Raw genomic sequence first — 27,202 nt, 5'->3', positions numbered from 1 at the left:
ACAGCTGAATCTTTTATCTGGATGTGATAGGTGTTGGCTGAGTGCCGGAGGACTCAGTACGGGCCAGTATATGGGGGTTGGAGGGGAGCATGGACAGTGTCACTCAGAGCATGACGAACTCACAATAGTTCAGAGATTTCAGGACATGAACCTTAGGACGGGAATGGATGGCGGGTGGAGGGATGTGGAGGTTGATGAAGTGGTGGCTGACGTGGTTCACGAAGTGAGGTAAGTCAGACTGAGGGAGAGAAGCGGAAGGGCTCACGAGTTCACCAGGGAGAACAATGTTCTGCCCGTATACAAACTCCGCTATTGTGCTTTTGAGGTCTTTCTTATAGATTGCACGAATGCTGAGTAGCACACGGGGAAGGGTCTCCATCCAAAGAGAGTCGTGGCATCGAAGAGCCGCCTTGAAAGTGTGGTGCCAGTGCTCAACTAGCCCGTTACTTTGCGGGTGATATGCTGCGGTATGGATGCACTGGATGCCAAAAATGTTACAAATCTCATTGAACAGGGCCAACACAAATTCTCTGCCCTGGTCAGTCGTGATGATAACTGGACATCCGAAATGCGATACCCATGACTCGATGAAAGCTTAAGCAACAGTTTCTGCCATGATATTGGGGAGGGGGACAGCCCAGACCCAGAAAGTTGTTCGATCGATAACGAGAGAACATAACGAAAGCCATTAGAGGGGGGAAGAGGGCCGACAATCTCAATGTGAATATGCTGGAAACGTCCAGGAGGGATCAGAAAGGCGCCGAGGGTCTGAAATCATGTTTTGTTTGTCCTCAGCATCAGGCTGGAGGTTAGGCAGTTCAGAGAGGTCTAACAGTGAATGAACAGTGTCGACTCATGAAAGGAAATCAGCAACTATATAGTCAGCTCCCTTTATGTGTCTGACATTGGTGGTCAACTGAGATATGAAGTCCATGTGCCTGAAAAGGCGAGGAGGTGGGTCAGCTGGCAGGTTTGAAATGGCCGCAGCCAGGTCATCTGTTAAAACATAGAAAGGGCATCCCTCAACGTCGGTCTTAAAATGCTTGATCGCTTCGTAGACCACGATCAACACCCTGTCAAACGCGGAATATTTCCGTTCCGCATTGGTGAGCTTGCGCGAGAAGAACTGGAAAGGTGAAGTTTGGCCATCGACTGTCTGGCTAAGAACAACGCCGATGGCAGTATCACATGCATCTGAGGTGATGAAAAGCTGCGCATTTTGATGAGGATGCGCGATGGTGCAGGCCTCGGCAAGAACATTTTGAGGGCGGTGAAAGAGTCAGTCATAGCAAGGGTCCATGCAACGGGCCGAGATCCAGAAATGTGGGTGCCTGCCAAGGCATCCGTCAGTGGAGCCTGAATCTCCGCAGCCGAGGTAGATGACAGCAATAATAATTAACCGTCCTCAGAAAGTGTCGAAGCTCTTTTAATGACGAAGGTCTGGGTAGGTTTAGTATTGTTTGTACTTTGTCAGGGGGCGGTGAAATGCTGTCGGCAGAGACCCGAAAACCAAGAAAAGTGACAGTGGGTTGATATAGCTGCAATTTGTCTTGGTTGGTCTCGATGCCTGCTGCCGCGAGAGTGTCCTTGACAGTTTGCACATGTTGAATGTTGTCCTCGATGGAGGAGCTGAACACAAGAATGTCATCAAGATATGAAAAGCAGAATTTTAGTCTGAATAGCACTTCGTTGATGGAACGTTGCCATGTCTGGATTGCGTTTTTCAGACCGAAGGGCATGAATCGAAACTGAAATAACCCAATTCGGATGGTGATTGCTGTCTTCTTGAAGTCTTCACGAGCCATGGGGAATCTGGTGGCAGGCCCATTTGCAATCAATGACGGAGAATGTGGTCGCATCTGCGAGGGAACTGGTAAAGTCGGCAATGTTAGGTATGGGGTAGGTGTTCATAATTGTTCATGCATTTAGTCGACAGTAGTCTCCGCACATGTGCCAGTAATCAAGCAATGTTCATTTTGTTTACATACCGCGGCCAGGCCGAACTTTTGAGCTTTCATATTAAACTTCATACCACAATTTTAAGTGCATTTACTGATAGTTTAGTGTGCCAAATACGTTTGCTGCCCCTTTATATCTGTTGAGTATCGTCATCTCTTGAGTAATTTCCAGTAAGAAACTTCTGAACCATTGTTTACATTGTCGCGAGTAGGCCTAATTTTTTGTACATGTATTTTCATTGTTTTCCGGTAACTTAATTGTCTTTCTGTCACTAAAATCGCTTTGTACCATGAGTGTAAAGTGCCTGACGTGCCATAGAATCGTTAGCTCTGGGGTCTGGTGTGATGGATGTAGTAACTTTTTTCATTGGGGAGATTGTAGTGGCGTGAGAATTGGGAAAATGAGCGAGACTCATCAGTGGTTCTGTAGGCTATGCAGTAGAGATAGAAAGATTGTGGAACAGGAGGGGAAAATTGCTGCCCTTCAAGCTGAGTTAGATGAGGGTAGATGAGAACTGTGCAGGTTAAGGGGGGAGAAGGGTAAACAGGGGTGGGAAGTGACAACAGGCATAAGGAACAGGCCAAGAAATTCTTCTGACAGCTTTGTTATTAATGTACAAAATAGGTTTGACCTGTTGCCTCAGTCGGAAACTGATGAGCCTCTCACAGAAGTAGATGTAGACAGGGCTCAACAAGCTTTCAGCAGCAAATTGAATAAGAAGGTAGGGAAGTGTGCAAAGAGAAAGAAAGTCTTGTTGTTAGGTAGTTCGCATGCTAGGGGTGTGGGCCAACTTCTGCAGAATGAATTAGGGTCAGAATACCAGGTCACAAGTTTTTTCAAACCTAGTGCTGGACTGGGGCAGGTTACAGAGGATTTAGGTTCACTATGTAGGGGCTTTACTAAGGAAGATACCGTGGTTATTGTGGGTGGGCCGGGCAACAGTATTGACAGAGATCCAGGGTGCAGCATAGAGTGTGACCTGGCAAATATTGCATCGGCATCGAGTCATACCAGTGTTGGGTTTGTGTCGGTTCTGGAGTGCCACGACCGGCCTCATTTGAGCTCTTCTGTCAGGAGAGTTAATTTGGAGTTGGAGCGGCTACTTGGATCTGATGCGGGGTCACACATTGGTGTGGTTCCTGTTGATTCACTCTGTAGGTGGGACTATACTAGACATGGCCTACACCTCAACAAGAAGGGGAAGGGTAAACTTGCTGGGCTGATAGCAGGAAATTTAAAGGGGGGAGGAACCACACCTCATGGTGGTAACTCTTTTTTAGTGTAAGATCAGTGTCCAGTGGGAAACTCAGCCAGGCAAGTACTAAAGATGTTAAAAAAGTTCAAGATACTCACAAAAGTAAAATGAAAAATGTTAGTATATTTCATCAAAATATTGGGGGATTGAAGAAAAAAATTGATGAGCTTCTGCTTTGTTTAGAAGATATAGAAACTGAGAATGTAATAGATGTACTATGCCTGTCTGAGCATCACATTGTCACTGATATGCAAAAAGGTTAGCATCAATGGGTACAAATTAGCTGCACATGTAAGTAGAGATAATATGATGAGAGGAGGAGTTGCCATATATGTCAAAAGCTTCCACAGCACAAAACATTTAGAAACTAAAAAAAAAATGTGTAGAGCAACATATGGAAGCATGTGCCACTGAACTAAAACTAAATGATGGCACTTTCATAATTGTAACAGTGTATAGGTCCCCCTCAGGGAATTTCCAGCTATTTCTAGAAAACTTGGATGCTTTGTTGTGCTATCTGTCAGACAGGGGGAAGCAAATTATCATTTGTGGGGATTTCAATGTTGAGTCCCTGAAAGAGTGTGATAGGAAGAATGACCTTGTAGTATTACTCAGTTCTTTCAATTTGAGCTCCGTCATTAATTTTCCTATTCGGATAACAAAGAACAGCAGGACATTGATAGATAACTTTTTTATAGACCAAGATAAGTTTAAGGACATAAATGCTTATCCTGTTGAGAATGGTCTTTCAGATCATGGTGCACAGCTAGTTACAGTACATGGCATAGCTCCATGCAGTATATCAAATCAGAATTTCAAAGCAGTGCGTTCAATTAACAATATAAATACTGCAAACTTTAGGGAAAGACTAAAGGAGCTAGACTGGGATGAAGTGTATATGGAACCCGATGCAAACTTCAAATATAACTTATTTCACGATACATTTATAAGGGTATTTGAAAATTGTTTTCCCAAGAAAATAGTTAAACATAATTCCAAGAAAACATATAAAAAACCATGGCTAACTAAAGGAATAAGAAAATCTTGCAACTGTAAAAGAGAACTGTATCTAACAGCAAGAGGGAGTACTGACCCTGAAATTGTTCAATATTATAAAAACTATTGTGTGGTACTAAGAAAAGTTATTAAAAAGTCCAGAAGCATGTGTATCATGTCTGAGATCAGTAACTCTGATAATAAAATTAAAGCAATTTGGAATATTATTGAATGGGAAACAGGGCAACCAAGAGCACAGGAAGACTTTAGTGCCATAAAACTGAATGACAAGTGTACTAACAAACAATCTGAAACTGGAAATATTTTCAATAATCATTTTTTAAATGTTGTGGAGAAAGTAGGATCTAGATCTTCACTAGAGGCTTCTAATAGAAGAGGCCATACCTGTGCAGTTTGAAACAACTGTATTTCCACGAACCTCTCCCTCTGAAATCTGTAAAATAATAAACTCACTGAAAAGTAAAAGCTCTTACGGAATTGATGGCATTTCCAGCAAGATACTTAAAGCTTGTTCCCCACAGATAAGTAGGATTCTCAGCCACGTATGTAATACCTCTTTGGAGCAGGGTGTTTTCCCTGATAGACTGAAATATGCCATTGTAAAACCATTGCATAAAAAGGGGGATACGTCGGATGTCAACAACTATCGCCCAATCTCTCTTCTGACAGCTCTATCAAAAATTTTTGAGAAAGTAATGTATTCAAGAGTAGTCTCCCATATATGTAAAAATAAAGTACTAACAAAATGTCAGTTTGGTTTTCAGAAAGGCTTTTCAACAGAAAATGCTATATACGCTTTCACTGATCGAATATTAAATGCTCTGAATAACCAGACATCACCCATTGGTATTTTTTTTGATCTCTCAAAGGCCTTTGACTGTGTAAATCATGGAATTCTTTTAGATAAGCTAAATCATTATGGTTTGAGGGGGGCAGTCCACAAATGGTTTAATTCATACTTAACTGGAAGAATGCAGAAAGTTTAAATAAGTGGTTCATGTAATGTTAATACAACAGCTGATTCCTCAAACTGGGGGGCTATCAAGCACGGGGTCCCAAAGGGTTTGGTCTTAGGTCCTTTACTGTTCTTGATATACATTAATGGCTTACCATTCCATATTGATGAAGATGCAAAGTTAGTTCTTTTTGCTGATGATACAAGTATAGTAATAACATCCAAAGACCAAGAACTAAGTGATGTAATTGTAAATGATGTTTTTCACAAAATTATTAAGTGGTTCTCAGCAAACGGACTCTCTTTAAATTTTGATAAAACACAGTATATACAGTTCCGTACAGTAAATGGCACAACTCCAGTAATAAATATAGACTTTGAACAGAAGTCTGTAGGTAAGGTAGAATTTTCAAAATTTTTAGGTGTGTCTATTGATGAGAGGTTAAACTGGAAGCAACACATTGATGGTCTGCTGAAACGTCTGAGTTCGGCTACGTATACTATTAGGGTTATTGCAAATTTTGGTGATAAGAATCTCAGTAAACTAGCTTACTATGCCTACTTTCATTCACTGCTTTCGTATGGTATCATATTCTGGGGTAATTCATCGTTGAGTAGAAAAGTATTCATTGCTCAAAAACATGTAATCAGAATAATTGCTGGAGCCCACCCACGGTCATCTTGCAGACATCTATTTGAGGATCTAGGGATCCTCACAGTAACCTCACAGTATATATATTCACTTATGAAATTTGTTGTTAATAATCCAGCCCAGTTCAAAAGTAATAGCAGTGTGCATAGCTATAACACCAGGAGAAAGGATGATCTTCACTATGCAGGATTAAAACTGACTTTGGCACAGAAGGGGATAATTATGCTGCCACAAAAGTCTTTGGTAACCTACCAAACAGCATCAAAAGCCTGACAGATAGTCAACCAACATTTAAAAATAAATTAAAAGAATTTCTAGATGACAACTCCTTCTACTCATTGGCTGAATTTTTAGATATAAATTAAGGGAGGGAAAAAAACTAACTTAAGCATTAGTGTCATGCAATATTTTGTGTAATGTAATATCTTGCACAGACATCTTTCATTAACCTGACACGTTCCACATCATTACGAAGTGTTGTATTCATGATCTATGGAACAAGTATTAATCTAATCTAATCTAATCTAATCCAGGACCCGTCTTTCTTGGGTGTCATATGAATGGGCATAGACCAGCTGCTGGCAGAGGGTTCGATGACACTGGAGCTTAGAAGTTCAGAAATCTGCTTTTTAAGGTCGGAGTGGCGCTCGGGAAAAAGTCAACGTGGTTTGCTGGATTTCTGGGGGCCTGGCGTGAGGCGAAGCTTGTGAACCATGCCGTTGGTGATGAAGGAAATGTTGTTGGTGGCACGGGAGGCGGTTTGTTTACAATGTATGGTGGGCGGGGCAGGCGAGGCAAAGTCGTAGAGTTTGGAGCCATTCGGCCGAACCGACAGGAGCCGAGGCGGCGAAGTGTCCCAGGAGTTAACGTGGCAAGATGGCCGCCGGCCTGAAGCAGTGGCACTGTGGTTGGGTGAGCTCGGTAGAGGTGGTGGTGGTTAGTGTTTAACGTCCCGTCGACAACAAGGTCATTAGAGACGGAGCGCAAGCTCAGGTTAGGGAAGGATTGGGAAGGAAATCGGCCATGCCCTTTCAAAGGAATCATCCCGGCTTTTGCCTGAAACGATTTAGGGAAATCACGAAGCTCGGTAGAGCTTGTGAAGAGTTAGTGAGTCCATTGTCTGAGGGCACAGCCTGTGGTAGCACGGTCATGAGTGTAGCGCTAGGCACAAGTGCACTGTTCGTGTTGTCAGTGGCGGCCACACGGCACCGCACAAGAGCCAAAGTTGCATAGTTTGAGGTGCTGCCAGCGGGGGGAGGGGTAGGAGCTATCAGTGCGGGAACACACATGACGTTCATCACGGCATGCGCACTCGTGTCCGGACGAGTGTCAAATGCTGCTGTGTTAAGGGGGTGTGGTGCTGTGGAACTGTCAGTACACATTATGGTAGGCTTGATAGCACAGTTGCGAGGGGTAGCGGGAGATAAGCACACGGACGCTCGACTGCTGGGACTACAAGTAGATTCGGAGCACTTACTTACCTCGCTCTGTCCTTTATGCAGTGTCTGTAATTCCTTTGCTGCGTCGGATAGCTGAAGCTGAGTTTCGTGGAGCCGGAGGGAGAGCTCAAACTTTTTCTTGCATAGGTGAGCGATGTTTTCAAGCTCGACAAGGCACTTGTGTGTTGTTTCTCGTAACGTTGTCGACAGAGTTGAGCATGTATGGATGAGAAGAGCCAGGACTGATGTGTCACGGGATGGTTTGCTCGACGGAGCACAGGGGGAGTGAGTTTTGGACAGGTGATGATACACGGTGTTTCGCACTAGGTCCGGTGAAAGTTTGTGGTGTCACAAGAAATCAATGCCTAGTATAGGTTCCTCAATATTGCACACTAAAAAAGCCCACTCGAGTTTGCAGTTTGCGGAGAGTGAGAAGACGTGGGAGGTTGAATCAGAGCATTATAGTTTGGTAGAATTCACAGCTTGCGGTGAACTACGATGAGGGCGGATGTTCAACAACACTAAGGACATAGGCAGCAGCGAAACATCGGCACCTGTGTCCACTAGGAAAAAGTATCCCTACGAAATGTTTTTAATATAATATCACCCGTAATTATCCGATTGTTCCCAGACAGAATGGAGCACTGGGAGGTGCCTGTCATGTTGTGTGCAGGAGGCAGCACATTGTGATTTGCGTTTGGCAAGCAGCAGGTTGGTCTGCATTTCCATGCTGCCTCACCAAACGGTGTGTGGAAGTAACAGTATGGGTAGTGCGGCTACATTTCCTGCAGAAAGTTTGTTGCCAGAGGCAGTGGCTGAGGTTCGGGGGTCGCAGCCGGTTCAGTTGCAGGAGGGGGCGTGACCGAGAGTGGAGCCGCTGACATCCCAGCTGTTTGTATACTGCATCCTGGAGCGAGCAGAACAGTCGGTACAGTGCGGCCCGGGCCATGTCCGGCCGTGGGACGAGGAGCCTGAACCTGAGACTCGTCAGGTAGGCAGTGGCTGGCAAAATAGAGCAGCGATGCATCATGTAGTTTGTCAGCAATTGTCATTCGTTGCTCGACAGGTTCGGGAGACCTCTGAGCCAGAGCAAAGCGGACATGGGGAGGTAGTGTATCTGTCCAGATAGCGAGGAGAGCTGTGTCAGTGAGTAGATTGTCGCTGACCAGGGCCCATAACCATCTCCAAAGTTGTGATGGTTTGTTGTGGTCTTTGCCTAGTTGCTCAACATGGAGCACTTGCCGTATTGCTGTCTCAGCTGAGCGCGCAAGCCAACATAGAACTGTCGTTTTGGCTAGAGTGTACCGGGTAGCTGAGTCCGGGGTGTCGTCCAGGTCAGCAATCAAGTCCTCCTGGTCATGCAGGTGGGTGATAAGGCACATAAATCTGGTTGATTCATCGAGTTTGAAATGGTCGAACACTTTGTCCACAATTTTGAACCAGGTTGTTGCCCTGTCAGGATTGAACGGCAGCAGCATCGGTAAGCGTTGTAGAACATTCGGAAGAACAGGTTGAGTTGAATTCGTCGGGGCACTGCCTGAAACGAGCTGTTGTTGCTGCAGTATTCCAGAAGAGTGTGTCTCCAGGGTATGTGGCAATGACGGCTGATCGGCTGGCAACGTGAAGGTGATGCATTGTGGTTGAGCGCGATCCATCATGACGTGGAATGCCGAAGCAGGTGAGACACTGTAAAGTGTCAATTGCAGTTGCGAAAGTTCGACACATTGCGGGTGTGTTCGGATGGACGGGTTGGGGAAGACCGATGCGGATGAGGCACTGAGATGTGCTGAGAATGGGAGCAGAAGCTCGACTTCAGCTGGCACGGGGGCCAGTCCGCGGAAAACTCGACGTCCGATCAGAGTCGGAGCCACCTGTGTTGCAGGGAGGCTGTGGAGGTGCGGGCTGTCCTGAAGCACAGTGAGGAAAATGATATTGAACGTTGGGCGGAATGTGTGAATGTTCACTGTTCATAGACACTTCACTCATAACAGTGTGTGGATAAGGTGACTGTCATGGCACAAAACACTGAGGCATAGCAGTAGCACTGAGATGGAGGCCAGGCACAGATAACAAGCCATTGTTCCTGTTGCAGGCCAAGGTATTGAAGCAAGAAGGCATGTGCTGATGTTGAACTGAGGCAGGTGCGGGCTTGGTCGGATGCTGAAGAGGTTGACCTGTGAACAAAGCAGTTCCGGCCACATGGCAGGAATCCGCATGGTACTGTACAGATTGCGGCATGGCAAACCATTTTCCTGGCGTTATCCAACGAAGCATTTGCAGAAATTGGCACTGATTCTGCATGGAGATCCGTAAGAGGTAACTGCACCGTCGACGAGGGGGGGCACATGTGGCAGGAACAAAGGCATCTGATAGCTGGAGTCATGCACACTCCTAACCTCACTTATTGTTGCAGGCATGAAAACGTCCGGCGAAATCGGCGAGTGAGAGGCATGGTGTTGCAGTCCTGGCAAGTGTACATCGCTCGCAACATGATGCATGTCGATCACAAAATCCGGCATTAGGCGTTGGGCCGAAACAATTGTTCGAATGTTGTGTTGATGTAATACACGCGAAAATAACCGACACGGAGGCTGCGGACACAGTAAAACGGCGAAAACAGAAGACGTTACAACTCAGGGTCACCAGTGAGGTGGATGCTCGGGTGAGATACACCAAACAACACCTTATAATCATGAGTTCATTTATTCACCTCTTCACGCAAGTAAGGCTTTCACAGAACTGGATGGCAGAACTACACAAAGATAATGTTTTGCTCAATTCAAAGAAGATGCTCAGATCGATACTGGTGTCGATCTCATCGGTGCCACAAATACAAATGGTTTATGCCTGAAACTGCCATTTTATTTTAAATGAAACCACCAATGCCATTGGAATACAGAGATATCTAAATGTATACTGAGGTAATTTATGAATGTAGTAGCAGTCAACCATATCTATCTCAACTTGTTTCACCATTTATTGTACATATGTATAAATAAAATACAAATTGTGATACATTATGGAATGTATCACAGATCTAACTGGGTTTATATATGAACATTTTATTCTTTCACATATATCCACAAATAGTTTTTGAACACAGCAGCCAGTGGTTTTATCATCCCAGTCGCTTTACCATGTCATATCTCAGTTCCCCAGAACTTAAAAAATAAACACCATGCACAATCCAATCTCCAGAAATCCATTAACATTACCGAAATCACTTTTTGAAAACAGGCAGCATGCAGGTCCACAATTGATGATTATTTCTGTGGGACATATTCCCAATTCATGCACACTCAAGTACTTCAGGTAACCTTAGGACCACTCCTCACTGCAGGTACCAAATGTTCTTTTGGATGGTCACAATGTAAGTGTGACTCTCACTGTAAATCCAAATACAGCAGTTATGCTGACACTACAGTACAGTCCTGGAGGAAGCAATTCTAGTTTATATGTGGGGCATTTGAAAAGTCAATGTAAAAATGAAAACTACTTACATGTTTGGCATAAACCTTTTTTATTTTTCGACATAATCTCCTTTTAGACTTATACACTTTGCCCAATGCTGTTCTAATTTGTTGATCCCTTCCAAATAATAGGAACTGTCCAAGTCTGCAAAATATCTATTAGTTGCTGCAATCACCTCATTGTTTGAATAAAATCTTCGTCCCACCAGCCATTTCTTCAAATTGGGAAATAAATAGTAGTCTGAAGGAGCCAAGTCTGGAGAACAGGGGGGATGTGAAATGAGTTAGAATCCTATTTCCATTAATTTTGTGATCACAACTGCTGAGTTGTGTGCTGGTGCACTGTCGTGATAGAAAAGGACTTTTTTCTCTTGCACCTCGGTTTTTAACTGGTCCTTTAACGATGAATAATATGCACCTGTAATAGTTTTAACCTTTTCTAGATATTCAATGAGGATTATAATTTTAAAGAACATAGTTCTGCAATTATTATAAATAAACTGGAAATAGTCTTGATCACTTAACTTTTTTAATATGATGACCAGTTTTGATCTGTTTATCAGATCATCTTCAGACCTACACTAAACAGGAATTGATATGAACATATAAAGGATGAAATCTTATATTCATAAAGCAGTAAATAATGCTGATATACCATGAATGTCTGCCAGAGGTGGTGGCGCATGACAACCCTCTTGTTTGTGGCTGGTGGTGTACTGCAACATGAAGAACACCAGGCGCTAATTAAATACATGAAGCCCCATCCACCATCTCTGGCATAACATCATGGATAGCCAATAACGTAAGTTGCATTTCTGCTGCTTAAGAAAGTAACGTGGTAGTTACTGTAAGCCATTATTACCATCTATAGGACTTATAAAACATGTTAAAATCTTAAAGCTTATAAAATATAGTGTAAAAAGATAATTACTAAACAGTGTGGCCCTCTATCATGTACTGTTTCGACCGAAGCAAAGATGATGACAAGGACGCCACTGTAGTAACCATGGCTACCTACTCGTCTTACGAGGGCCAAAGATGATAGCAAGGATGTCACTCTAGTAACCGTGGCTACCTACTAATCTTACTAGGGCCAAAGACGCTACCTGTGGAGAAAGCGTCCTGGTTGCTCTAAGGTTGCCAGGGAGACCCAACGAAGGTTGATCAGTACATGATATGAGTAAATTATATGCACATCAATTCTTGTTATTTTAATGGTAACAGGAACTCATGTGCATATTATTTATTCATACCATATACTGATCGACCTTTGTTGGGTCTCCGTGGCAACTTTAGAGTGACCAGGACGCTTTCTCCACAGGTAGCCTCTTTGGCCCTAGTAAGATGAATAGGTAGCCAAGGTTACTACAGTGGCGTCCTTGCCATCATCTTTGCTTTGGTCGATAACAGTACATGATAGAGGGCCACAGTGTTTAGGTCGCAGTAATTACCTTTTTACACTACATTTTGTAAGCTATAAGATTTTAACATGTTTTATAAGTCCTATAGACGGTAATAATGACTTATAGTAACTACCACATTACTTTCTTAAGCAGCAGAGATGCAACTTACGTTATTGGCTATCCATGATGTTGTGCCAGAGACTGTGGGTGGGGCTTCATGTATTTAATTAGCAGCTGGTGTACTTCATGTTGTGGTACACCACCAGCCACCAACAAGAGGGCTGACATGCGCCACCACCTCCGGCAGACATTCATGGTATATCAGTGTTATTTACTGCTTATTGAATATATGATTTCATCCTTTATATGTTCATATCAATTCCTGTTTATTGTAGGTCTGAAGATGATCTGATAAAAAGATCAAAACCGGTCATCATATTAAAAAAAGTTAAGCGATCAAGACTGCTTCCAGTTTATTTATAATGAGGATTATCCCTCGTGAATCCCAAAAAGACAGTCGCCATAACCTTTCTGGCCGAAGGACTTGTCTTCGCCTTTTTTGGTACAGATTCCCCTTGGTAACCCATTGTTTAGATTTTTGTTTCGTCTCAAGGGTATAGTAATGTAGCCATGTTTCATCCACAGTGATGAAACGACACTTAAATTCCTGTGGAGTCTTCCTGAACAGCTGCAAACCATCCTTGCAACACTTCACACAATTCTGTTCTTGGTCAAGCATGAGCAATAGCAAAACCCATCTTGCGGATAGCGTTATCATGTCCAAATGTTTATTCAAAATATTATGTACCCAGTTATTCGAGATACCCAGACCACTAGCAGTCTCACACACCTTAACTCTTCTGTCATCCATCACCAAATCATGGATTTTATCAATGATTTCTGGAGTCATAACCTCCACAGGGCATCCAGAACGTTCAGCATCACTTGTGCCCATATGGATACTCCGAAAATTTTGAAACCACCTATAAACTGTTCTAATCAAAGGTTCAGAATCACCATAATGTTTATCAAGCTTGTCTTTAGTCTCCTGAGGCACTGTGCCTTTCATAAAGTAATGTTTAATCACCATACAAAATTCTTCTTCGTCCATTTTTTGACAATCACTCAACTTCCTTGATTCACATGAATGCCAAAAACAAAGAAGTAGACCAATATGGCTGAAACTTGGTGTGTGTTCTTTCCAAAGATGCTACAACTAAACATGACCTCGATACACTCAGGTGGTGCCATCTCTAAGCCTTTGCACAGACTTTTCAAACACCTCTCATATGTGAGAAACCTCATTTGAGCAACTGAAATGATGCTCATTGCAGTGCTCCTCTGTGATAGTGTCAACTGTGTATATAGCACTTTTTATTACATCATTATTATTATGTCCATGCATTTTAAAGACAAACTGACTTCAGTAGAGTCCTCTCCTTTACCTCAGCCAGCATGTTCATGATATATGTGGACAAAAAGCTCTTTGGATCTAAAGCAAATTTATAATCAACTTATTTTTATGGGTGTAGGTAGAAACTACTAACTCAAATCTATAAATCTTTTTTTTTTCTTTTTAAAAAACTTAGAAGTATTCAGCATTTAACCATATGTACAAATTAATTTGCAATGTGACTGTAAAATGACTTGTTCCCCATTGTTACAATTTATCATGCAAAATGATCCATGGAACATGAAAGTAATTAACTAATAGTTGTTTGTGGTTTTCAGATATCGGGGCAGATATCAGGATCTGAACCTCATCCCTCTTTCATCTTGGAGACAAATTTGACTACATCTTTGTTTACAAAAGGTAGCACAACTGTTGTTATTGTATTAAAAGCACATTTGATTCTAAAGTTGACTACAATTGTTATTGTCTATGATCACAATAAGTGAGTTCTTACATTAAACCTCATACTTCCAATGTAAACTCTCAGAACACAGCACTATTAGCAATCCAAATGATACGTTTGTGTGAAGAGCATTGCTTCAAATCATATTAAGTGTGAGGATCATAATTTTACAGGAAGCAAAAAAGTTAGTTTTGCTTCCTTAACTAAATTGAATATGTATATCAAAATTCTTGATTTCATAACCTAAGTATCTAGATTATGTTCCAGAATTATTAATGATTGAAATCATTTCCCAATGCATGAAGGCACCATTTTAATTTTTTAAGTTGCACTTAATCTGTTTACAAGCTATTCACTGAACAAAATATGTTTTGATCAAATCTTATTTTCATGTAATATGATTTGGAACATTCTTTTCACTTTTTACTGATTTTTTTGTTGGACACAGCCCATCATGAAAGAAAAGAAAGTAGATCAATGCGCTGTAGTCTTGCAAACAGTCACTGTCATCGTTCACATAAGTCGCCCTACCAGTTTCAGCTGATGTCACATCAATGTTTAGTGTCAAAACATAAAACTGCAAACTATCAACCTCTTTCCAGTTATCTCCAAATCTTGTTTTCAACAGGTTACTGACAACGACTTTCTTAGAATTAGGTAATACCCTCACTTTATCAATTATGGGAGGTTCACGTATCTGGTCAATCCTTGTACCTCATTTTAGAAGGATTCAAAATCACTTTGGTGGACCATCGATACTATATATTTGCCCCATCTTTATTCTGACATAAGACTGTCCACCTTTCTTCAGAACGAGCCCCTTCATTTCTTTAATCCCATCTAACTTCTTAAAATTCTTGGCAAGCATCTTGCAGCCCTTTACAAACCATTTTCTGCCTAGAAATTTTACAGTTCCCACAGCCTGATAAATCACTCAGTATTTTTTAGTTGTAATGACGTCTGAGCACTTACAAAGAGCCTTTTCTTCCATACCAAAATCCTGTCTGCAAGTAAAAATGAATGTCCTCTCATGACAAAGAATGCTTTGCTTTGAAGCCAACAAACTACAGCATGGATAAAATGCATGTTCTTGATTTGCCCTCTGCATCCATCTGCAAACAGCCTGAGGCAGGTGATCAAATTATCAAAATTTACCTCATGTAGAAATGAGGTAACACCAGATGTTACCCCACTTGCTCCCCTTCCAGCCTGTGTCATTCCAAGCATAAAATTTTGGATTCTGAATACTGACATCAGTTACACACAACATGTAAAATGATATCTGGCACAAATACTAAGCTTCACTCATCAATAATTTAGGCAGTGGTTGTACTTGTTGTAGATCAAAGCAAAACAACATTGTGTCAGCAGGACATTCCCTCATAAGTCTGTGAAACGCCTTTGCACATACTTTATGTTCTCTCAATTCAGCTAGTAAACTTTTCTTTTTCATAGTATCTTGTTCAGATTTGATCTCATATTAAGTTTTACTGACAACAGAGGGAAGAGAATCATAAGGTGCATGACTCTTAATGTTCTACAATAATGAGTCATTCAGCTGTTTACTGCAGAAAGATAATGGGGTCTCTAAAGCAGCATAATAATTTAATACTTTGGTAATTGTATTACAAGCAACACTGTAACCTACCTCACATGGCACAACAATGGAATTTAAACTGCACTTTCCTGCAAATGCTTCCTATTTATTCACGATTTTGGATCTCCAGAATTTGGAGATGTAACATTCATTCTATAACTGACTCTGTGATCTTGTTCGACTTTCTTAAGTATGATGTGAACTTTATTCTTTGCTTCTGCCAGGCAGAATACTTGGATGCTTTTACACTTGCATCTGCCTTATTTGTGATAAAAAATGACTCAAAATTACGTAAATGTGAATCTCGGTTGAAGCACATAAAACTAAATATGTCTCCTCAATTCATAACAACAGATAATAAAGCTCAATCACAGTATAAGGACATGCATTTATGCAATCTTTCCCAAAAAATAACATGTCAATGCACAGACATTACAACCTCACTGAAAATGAACATTCATAAAATCCATCAGGCTACATTACTTACTGAGCTTCATTTTCACACTGTCTTTTATTTTTTTTCAATTCTAATTCTCATTCTACTTCCTTTCAATCGCTCTCCTGTGAATAAATTGACCTCCATGGTGACTGAAAGTGTGTAGTCATGCAATCAACAACATACTGTGAGCTACAAGATGGAAGTAATAGGAACAGCCAACAAAAGAGCAGGCTAATAACAGAGGCTGAGAAACATATCCTGAAAATAGTATGTTTTGAACCATCAACTGTGATGTACATCCTCATGTTTTTCAGCACTAAGTTACTATGGGAAAGAATATGAAATGACCTGAGCTGACTCAATAGTATTAAAAAGCACATCACAATTGGGAGGAAAAGACATTAACATATATTTTGACCTTGGCTGCGTTTATACATTTTGAAACGATGCTCCTTTTCTACTATAAACCATGTTTTACAACATGAACTCTGTTCATGCTCAAGTGGATATATTAGTGTCACACATACAGACTGGCCTAAAAAACAAGTTAGGTTCAGTTCTACTTCCTCTCAAATCCTTGCTTTATATAATTATGAATATCTCAACCCAATCATGACCCCCCCCCCTCCTTTTTCACGTGGTATACCCCTTCAATTGTCATTTTATATCACCTTATTATAACTGTATTATTGTGAAGTTGACTCAAACCCAAACTTATTCTTCACTTGCAGATACCTGTCTCCTGTCTGAATGTGAAGGGAAGTATGTAGGCTTTACATCTTACCTTTTCCATGGAAATTTTCTCACAAGTACATAGCTTCTCAAACAAAGGCTACCTAATTATCAGCCAGGGTCAACAGACACATACAGCTTTGCCTGCTCAAGAGATACAGAATTGGCAGTATGGATCAACCTATATCTGTACTTTACATGACAACTTCTCTCTTTGTGTACCTTCTCCATTATTAGCAGACCTAAATAACTGCCACGTTCCAAACAAATAGCCGAATTAACACAACCTTTGTTCTACTGCATAAGAACTGCTAGTTACACACCATCTCATATCCTATTCTCTAGCACCCTCCACCATAAATCATCTCATATTTTATTCTGCTTTCATTTGTGGGCTACAATTGGAATTTTACTCCGGTTCCATATCAAGTATAATAGCAGACTTCTATTCAAAGCACCCCACTGTGATACAGTGTGACATGGATTTCATTTCTCAACACTACTGAAAAAACTTTGAAACACCTGTCAAACCATTCCTGTTATTCATTCAAGAATTCAAGTTTTTTCTCTGTATGCACCCTGTCTTATGACTTCTTTTGGAAACTAATAACATTGAATTTCTCAAGTCCTTGGATTCATTGATGGCACAGGAGTAGAAACAAATCCCACTAGATCAAGCTGCCGCCAATATTATGGCATTCCACCAGCACAGTATCTTATTTAATATAACTGTTCCCAAAGTGACTTTTACCCGTCCTGCTAGTCTGATACTGAGAGTGATTATATACCACTGTGACACATGCAAGGTATAGAACACGTACAGCCACTCCAGTTGATCAATGTCTTTTCCTGGTTTTAGTAGATCATACCAAGTTGAAGTGCAGAGTTAATGATGCCTTTTATTCTTTTACTGCCATAACTGTAATTTTGTAATCTTACCTATGATTTCTTCTGTAATTAAAACTGTTTTTGTATTTGTTTCATGAATTGCTTAGTTTTGTGATGGTTTCAAACAGCAGACTTTTATTATTGTGCTTATACATTCATTTGATGTTTTATTGTCATGAGTTATTTTTACACTCTTTCTATACAGTTTAACTGAACTTCTTTCTTTTGTGGCGCCGATGAGGTTGAAACCAGCATCGATATACGTTTGTTTCTAGACTCTGAGCATCATCTTTGGATGCTAAGCTAAGATTATCTTCGTTCTCTTCCGCCCTTGGCAGTGGTTTGTAAGCCTCACTTATGTAAAGAGGTGAATAAATGAACTACTGCGAAAAAGGTGTCATTTGCTGTAACTGATCCGAACATCCACCTCACTGGTGACCCCAAGTTGTAATGTCTTCTGTTTTTGCCGTTTTACTGTGTCTGCAACCTCTGCGTCGGTTAATTTCATGTGTATTACATTGACAGAGCATTCGAACAATGACTTAGGCCTAACACCTAATGCCGGATTTTGTGATCGACATGCATCGTGTTGTGGGCGATGTACACCCGCCAGGACTGCAACACAATGCCTCTCACTCGACGATTACGCTGGTTTCACCAGACGTTTTCGAGCCTGCAACAATAAGTGAGGTTAGGACTGTGCATGACTCCGGCTATCAAACGCCTTTGTTCCTACAACATGTACCCTCCATCATCGACTGTGCAATTACCTCTTACGTATCTCCGTGGAGCGCGGGACCAATGCTGATTTCTGCAGATGCTTTGTCTTTGTTGGACAACCTACCACTGCCAGGACAATGATTTGCCACACCAAAATCCATGCAGTACCACGCGGCTGGAACTGCTTCATTCACAGGTCAACTTACTCAGCATCCGACCAAGCCCGCGCCTGCCTCGGTTCAGCATCAGCACTTGCCTTCCTACTTTGATACCTCAGCCTGCAACAGGAACAATGGCTTGTTATCTGTGCCTGACGTCCATCTCCGTCCTACTGCTACACCTCAGTGTTTTGTGCCACGACACTGAGCTTATCCGCACACCGTTTTGAGTGGAGTGACTATGAACAGTGAACTTTCACACATTCCATCCCACATTCGACATAATTTCCCACACTGTGCTTCTGGACAGCCCGCACCTCCGCAGCCTTCTTGCAACACAGGTGGCCCCAGCTCTGATCAAACGTTGAGCTTTCCGCGGACTAACACGAGTTCTAAAACTTTGAACTTTTTCTCACCTGTCGCCCACGCGCCGGCTCCAGTTGCGCTTCCACTACCGTTCTCAGCACATCTCGGTGCCTCATCTGTGTCGGTCTTTTTCGATGCGTCAATTCAAACACACCCACAATGTGTTGAGCTTCCGCAACCGCACTCAACACATTATGGTGTCTTACCCGTGTTGGCCTTCCGTGTCACGACGGATCACGCTCAACCACAACGTGTCACCTTCTCGCTGCCTCCCAAACAGCTGTCATTGCCACATCCCCTAGAGGCACAGTCTCCTGGAATATTACAGCAACAACAGCATATTTCAGGCAGTGCCCCGACGAACTCAACTCAACCTGTTCTTCCGAACATTCTACAATGCTTACCTAAGCTGCCGCTGTTTAATCCTGACAGAGCTACAAGCTGGTTCAAAATTGAGGACGAAGCGTTCAACCATTACAAACTCGATGAGTCAACCAGATTTCTGTGCCTCATCATCCACCTGCATGACCAGGAGGCCTTGATTGCTGACCTGGTCGACGCCCCGGACTCAGCTACCTGGTACACTCTAGCCAAAAAGACAGTTCTACGTCGGTTTGCGCGCTCAACTTAGACAGCAATACAGCAATTGCTCCACGTCGAGCAACTAGGCAACAACAAACCTTCACAACTTTGGAGATAGCTACGGACCTTGGTCAATGTCAATCTACTCTCTGACACAGCTCTCCTCGCTATCTGGACAGATAAACTACCTCCCCACATCCACTTTGATCTGGCTCAGAGGTCTCCCGAACCTGTCGAGCAATGAATGACAATTGTTGACAAACTACATGATGCATCACTGCTCTATTTCGCCAGCCACTGCCTACCTGACAAGTCTCAGGTTCAGGCTCCTCGTCTCTCGGCCGGACGCGGCCTGGGCCGCACAGTACCAACTATTCTGCTCGCTCCGGGACGCAGTATACAAACAGCTGGGACATCACCAGCTCCACCCTCGGTCACGCCCCATCCTGCAACCAAACCGGCTGTGGCCACTGAACCTCAGCCACCGCCTCTGGCAACGAACTTTATCCAGGAAATGCAGCCACACTACCCATACTGCCACTTCCCCACACGGTTTGGTGAGGTGGCACAGAACTGCAGACCACCCTGCTGCTTCCCAAATGCAAATCGCAGGTAGGTCCGGGTGCCTCCTCCTGCGTACGACATGACAGGCAACTCCCAGTGCTCCATTCTGTCCGGGAACAATCGGATAATTACGGACCACTTTATATTAAAGACATTTCGTCAGGATACTTTTCCTAGTGTACACAGGAGCCTATGTTGCGCTGCTGCCTACGTCCTTAGTGTTGTTGAACATCTGCTCTCATCATACTTCACTGCAAGCTGTGAATTCTACTAAACTGGAATGCTCATTTTCAACCTCCCACGTTGTCTCACTCTCCACAAAATGCAAACTCGAGTGGACTTTTTTAGTGTGTGATATTGAGGAAACTATACTAAGCACTGACTTCTTGTGACACCAGAAACTTTCACCAGACCTAGTGCGAAACACCATGTTTCATCACCTGTCCAAAACTCACTTCCCCTGTGCTCCATCGAGGAAACCCCCCCGTGATACATCCGTCCGGACTCATCTCATCCATACATGCTCGGCTCTGTCTACCACACTACAACAACCAATGCACTAGTGCCTTGTCGAGCTCAAAAACGTCACTCACCTATGCAATGAAAATTTTGAGCTCTCCTTCCGTCTCCACGAGACTCAGATCCAGCTCTCCGACGCAGCAACGAAATTACAGACACTGCAGCAAGGACAAAGCAAGGTCCAGTAAGTTTGCCAAATCTGCTTGTAGTCCCAGCAGTCGAGCCTCTGTGTTCTTACCTCCCATTACCCCTTGCAACTGTGCCATCAAGTCTACCATAATGTGTACTCACAGTTCCACAGGACCACACCACCCTAACAGAGCAACATTTGACACTCGCCCGGACACAAGTGCGCATGCGCAACGAGCGTCACGTATTCTCGAACTCAGAGCTCCTACCTTTCCCTTTGCAGACAGCACCTCAAACTATGCAACTTCGGCTCCTGTGCACTGCTGTGCGACCACCACTGACAACCCAAACAGTGCACTCGCCACTGCACTTCGCCTGCGACCGTGCTGCCACAGGCCACGCCCTTGGACAATGGACTCACTTATGCTTCAGGAACTCTACCAAGCTCACCCGACCACAGTGCCACTCGTTTGGGCCGGTGGCCATCTTGTCACGTTGACTCCTGGGACACTGCGCCACCTCGGCTCCCGTCAGATCTGCCGAGTGGTTCCAAACATCACGACCACACCTCGTCTGCCCTGCCCGTCACACATTGTTATCAAACTGCCTCCCGTGTCACTGGCAACATTTCCGTCATCACCAATGGCACGGTTCACAAGCTTCGCCTAACGCCAGGCCCCCTGATCTCCAGTAAACCACGTCGACTTTGTCCCGAGTGCCTTCCAACCTTAAAAAGCAGATTTCTGAACTTCTAAGCTCCGGCGTCATTGAACCCTCTGCCAGTAACTGGTCTACGCCCAAACATATGACACCCTAGAAACGTGGGTCCTGGCGAATGTGCAGAGACTACCGTCGACTAAATGCACCAACAATTATGGACACCTACCCCATACCCAACATTGCTGACTTTACCAGTTCCCTCGCAGGTGTGATCACGTTCTGTATCATTGATTGCAAACAGGCCTACCATCAGATCCCCATGGCACCTGAAGACATCGAGAAGACAGCAATCACCACCCGAATCGGGTTATTTCAGTTTTGATTCATGTCCTTCGGTCTGAAAAACTCAACCCAGACCTGGCAACGCTTCATCAACGAAGTGCTATTCGACCTAAAATTCTGCTTTGCAACCCTTGATAACATTCTTGTGTTCAGATCCTCCATCGAGGACAACATTCGACATGTGCAAACTGTTATGAACATTCTCGCCGCAGCAGGCATCGAGGCCAAGCAAGACAAATTGCGGCTACATCAACCCGCTGTCACTTTTCTTGGTTTTCAGGTCTCTGCCAACAGCATTTCACCGCCCCCTGACAAAGTACAAACAATACTAAACCTACCCAGATCTGCGTCATTCAAAGAGCTCCGGCACTTTCTGGGGACAGTTAATTATTATCGCCAACATTTACCCCAGGCTGTGTAGATTCAGGCTCCACTGACGGATGCCTTGGCAGGCACCCACATTTCTCGATCTCGGCCCGTTCCATGGACCCCTGCTATGACTGACTCTTTCACCACCCTCAAAAGGCTTCTTGCCGAGGCCTGCAACATCGCGCATCCTCATCCCAATGCACAGCTTTTCATCACCACAGAAGCGAGCGATACTGCCATCAGATCTGTCCTTAGCCAGACAATTGATGGCCAGACTTTGCTTCTGCAGTTCTTCTCGCGCTAGCTCACCAACGCACAACAGAAATATTCTGCATTTGACAGGGAGTTGCTTGCGGTCTACGAAGTGATCAAGCATTTTAAGACTGACGGTTAGGGATGCCATTTCTATGTTTTAACGGACCACAAACAACTGGCTGCAGCCATTACAAACCCACCAGCTCACCCGCCTCCTCGCCATTTCAGATACATGGACTTCATATCTCAGTTGACCACCAATGTCAGACACATAAAGGGTGCTGACAATATAGTTGCTGATTTCCTTTCATGAGTCGACACTGTCCATCCGCTGTTAGACCTCTCTGAACTCCCTAACCTCCTACCCATTGACGAGGAAACACAAAACCTGATCTCAGACTCTACCTCTTCACTACACTTCATCTGCACCACCTTCCCTGGCATTTCTGGTGAGATCTTGTGCGACGACAGTACAGGAACGTTACGCCCCCTCATCCCAACCATGCTCCATTGAGCTGTCTTCAACGCATTGCATAATTTAGCCCACCCTGGTGTTCGTGTGTCTGCCCGCCTCATAGCAGAGTGCTTTGTGTGGAGAAATGTCAACAACAATTGCCAGCAATGGGCACGCTCCTGCATCACATGCCAACGATGCAAAGTACACAAAGCACACCTCACCCCCGTCGCCTCAGCACCTTTTTGATCCCTCCTGGGTGTTTCCAGCATATTCATATTGACATTGTCGGCCCTCTCCCCCCCTCTAACGGCTCTTGTTATGTTCCCTCGTCTATCGACCGAACAACTCGCTGGGTGAGGATGTCCCCCTCCCAAATATTACGGTAGAAACTCGAGCTTTTGTCAAGTCATAGGTATCGTGTTTTGGATGTCCAGATATCATCACGACTGACCAGGGCACACAATCTGAGTCAGTCCTGTTCAATGAGATTTGCAACATTTGCGGGATCTGGTGCATCCATACCACAGCATATCACCCGCAAAGTAACGGGCTAGTTGAGCGCTGGCACCACACTTTCAAGGCAGCTCTTCGATGCCACAACTCTCTTTGGATGGAGGCCCTTCCCCCTGTGCTACTCAGCATTCGTGCAATCTATAAGAAAGACCTCAAAGGCACAATACCGGAGTTCGTATACGACCAGAACATTGTTCTCGCTGGCGAACTCGTGAGCCCTTCCGCTTCTCTCCCTCAGTCTGACTCACCTTCCTTCGTGGACCATGTCAGACACCACTTCATCAACCACCATATCACTCTGCCCACCAGCCATTCCCACCCTAACGTTCACGTCCCGAAATCTCTGGACAATTGCGAGTACGTCATGCTCCGAGATGACACTGTCCGCGCTCCCCTTTAACCTCCATATACCAATCTGTACCAAGTTCTCCGGCACTCAGCCAACACCTATGACATCCAGATGAAAGATTCAGCTGTCACAGTCTCTATCAACAGACTTAAGCCTGCTCATGTCGAGCATTCTTCTACCCTCCTTCAGACCACGACCACGCCACTCACTGTAGTGGCTCACAACGCTCTAACCACTCCCTCCAGGTCGGACTTACACACTCAATCAAGTGTCTTCCAGCTCCAATCATGGAGCTCTCCTCTGACCTCGTCACCTGCTCCGGTCTCACGCACTCCGTCAAGTGACCCCATGCTCCCCATGTTGATTTTACCTACGATCACACCCTCCCCACCGGGCCCTTCGCCGGTCCCTTCAATCTCTCCTCCGTCGCCTGCCTGTCACATTTTAAGTTTGTGCATATGTTTACAAGTCTCAGGACATGTGTAACTGTACTGCATCAAATTTGATACAATTGGACAGTATGACTACATTTTGCACATTATCAGGAAAGTTATGTTTACATATGTGTGAATGATGTAAAACAAATCTAATTTGTCTGCTACATCTTATTTGGTGTAAATGAGAAAGTGAATAGTTTCATGGGCTACAGATCAAATATTTAAGAAGTTACCATTGTTTGTATTGTAAGTGTATATGGTTCTTAGGTTTGACAGATTCAGAAATTCTGGAAGTGCTACAGGAGCCCATTGACCCAAATAGTTTGGACAAAATGGAAAGACATGAAGCAAAGAAGTGTAAATCTATGTAAGCTATCCCATCAGCATACAAAAGGTCTAGATATACATTGCATTTGCCAGGAATTTACGCATCCAAATGCAGAGAGTGACATTGCTCCAGTCATAAGTTCGTAAAATGCAGGACTTGTGATGTGTTCCTGTGCTTCACTTCAAAAAGGAGTTGCTTCACAACTTTCCACACTGTATGAAACAGCTTGGAGAGTGGAAGCAAAAACCCTAAATTCAGTAATCTTCATACATACATACATACATACATAATCACGTATATTATTATATAAGAATATGTAATGAACACTGTTTTGTAAAAATTAGTCTCTGAAATGATTATATTTTTGACATTTTTACATACTGTACATTTTAGTTTCATGAAAAGCCTTGAAAGAATAAATAGTGTATACAAGCTCTGATTTCTGTTAATTAATGTTTCCTAACCCAAAATTCCTTAAAATTCCAATAAACAGCAATAAATAAGCATTTTATAATTTGACTATTTTAGTTTCATAGACAGTTGATGTATCATATTTGATACATGGGCTATGGTTACTTTTGCTTGGTAGAGAGATACATATGATTCATGACCTTATGTCATATAAGGAATGATACATTTTTTCTACAAATTACTGGCTTTTGGTGATGTTAAGAAGCAAAATATTACCAATTTTCCAATTATTTCTTTAAAAGTTTGGTTTCAGGTCTCTAGAAGATATATTACAAACAGTATAAGCAGAAGGTCATAGTGTGGATTTAATGATGATCTGTGCTATTATTGTGCCTTAGAAATGCTACTGGGTTGATGACATTTGATATGAACTAAAAATATGCCTTAAGTATTCTATTTCTTCTTTGAAAAAATTACCTTTATTAAGAAAACATTTTAGGCCGAGCTGATGAAAACAGTTTATAAGTTATTCAAGTGATCCTTTTATTACTATGATGGTGGCAATGATGATGTAATCAAGATAATTAGAATACCTAAATATGCCTTAAATTAACTATTCTAAAAATCACCAAAACATAGCAAGTGCATCTATTATCCTATTTGTTATAAGGTGAAAGGAAGATTCAGAATACCAAAATACTGAGAGGTCTTTTATGGTGGGAATTACAGATACACACACAAAAGATAAATTTTTAGCAGATCAGGGCAAGGAATGAGGAATGTGTCTACGTAACTAATGCATTAATTTTAGTGCTTTCAAAAATGCCATAGACAAGTAAAGAACTATACAGTTTATTAACTGTATCAATTGGTATTGCCCAGCGTCTGACTGTCACTTTTATGATTACCCACCTTTTGCACAATATATCTAATTATTTCTTAAGGATGCACCATTACCATAAATGATACATTGTTGGGCCGCGCTAAATTAAGGGATAACTGTTGATGTAAGCCTAATAAAGAGTTTGGAACTGTGATACAAACTTTTGCCATGGTGCAACAATATCACATATTCAGGTGTTGGCTTTGTGCCTTAAGGAAATAAAAGATGAAATTAGATTAATCACATCCTGTGTTTTGAAGTTCAAAGATATACTTGGGTCCAGACAAAAACTATTACTGATACTTGATCAAAAGCCAACAATAATGTTTCTTCCACACAAGAACATCTTGTATCCTGCATTATTAGAATACTTGGCCTTATAGGGTTCTTTGGTTATTGAAGGAAATTAACCCACAGTTTGCAGAATGAATCTTTCTACACTGAACTGTGTGCTGTTATGCTAGTTGCGGACAGATAAAAATAGTGTGCCAGATTGATACTTGAACCCATTGACAACACAGTCATTAGAGACAAAGTACAACCTCAGATTTGATGGTGAAGCAACAGGAAATTGGTATGGCATTTTTGCATGAACTGATTTATGGAAATAATGATAAACATAAAACTGAACAGTCCTACACATCTCAAATATGAGTCCACTGTCTTAAATACTGCTGTGTCTTGCCCAGCACAATAGCTACATTGACAAAATTTGTGATACTTTCAAATACCTTCTGACTGCACAATTATCACCATTATCAGTATTTCTGAAATTTAGCAAGAACAACATTCCCCTGAAAGGGAAAAGCTATTATAAAGCTTCTTGTGGACAATCCGTGATCCCGGTTACATAGTGCTTCATAAGCAAATGAGTAAAATGTGTAATATGCTGAATTCCTTTAAAAATGTAAAAACCAAATGTTTTGTAACCTTGTACTTTATTATGGCACTTACTTGTTCATTTCAGGAATATCATATGAAACATCCACAATCGTCTCTTGTGCTGCAACAGCTACACTCACAATAGTGTTTAGTTGACTTTTCCAAACTGCACCTCGCAGCTCCTTCAAAAAAATAATAAATTTTTTGCGTTCTGAAATTTTACCAGGCCAAGCGGGGAATTCCCAGTCAAAGTCAACACCATCGAATGAATAGTATGACAGTGTCCACAACAAATCTTTGATGAACCTGAAGTGAAATAAGAAACATAAGTTGACAGCATACGCTTGTAGCAACAACAACAAAATACATATGGAAGTAATATGACTGTGGTAAGTGAAGATGTAATGCATAAACTGAGGACCCACATAACAGGAAACCAGACTACAAGATAATTGTTCCATTTGTTCTTCAATCTACAAACTGTTGTGATGCACAATGTTGAAAAGTGAGATAAAAAAATTGTGTACTTTATCCTTCATTAAGGCATATCATATATTCCTCTCTCTCTGCAAGTTAGCATGAAATTCAAGGTAAAGGCTACAACTGTACAAATATT

General features: G+C 42.5%; 1 protein-coding gene across 5 annotated transcripts in view; it reads right to left on the bottom strand.

Annotated features, from left to right (window-relative positions):
* LOC126297459 (acidic mammalian chitinase-like) overlaps nucleotides 1-27,202 on the bottom strand; it is a 200,147-nt gene that overhangs the window by 96,827 nt on the left and 76,118 nt on the right. For all 5 annotated transcript variants that reach the window (XM_049988323.1, XM_049988326.1, XM_049988325.1 and 2 more), the window contains one exon: nucleotides 26,659-26,892. In XM_049988323.1, the coding sequence (XP_049844280.1) occupies nucleotides 26,659-26,892 (234 nt within the window). The remainder of the gene's footprint in view (nucleotides 1-26,658; nucleotides 26,893-27,202) is intronic.

This window comes from Schistocerca gregaria, chromosome X (genome assembly GCF_023897955.1).
Source record: "Schistocerca gregaria isolate iqSchGreg1 chromosome X, iqSchGreg1.2, whole genome shotgun sequence".
Classification (NCBI taxonomy): Eukaryota; Metazoa; Arthropoda; class Insecta; order Orthoptera; family Acrididae; genus Schistocerca; species Schistocerca gregaria.
This window is presented reverse-complemented; position numbering and strand designations above follow the sequence as displayed.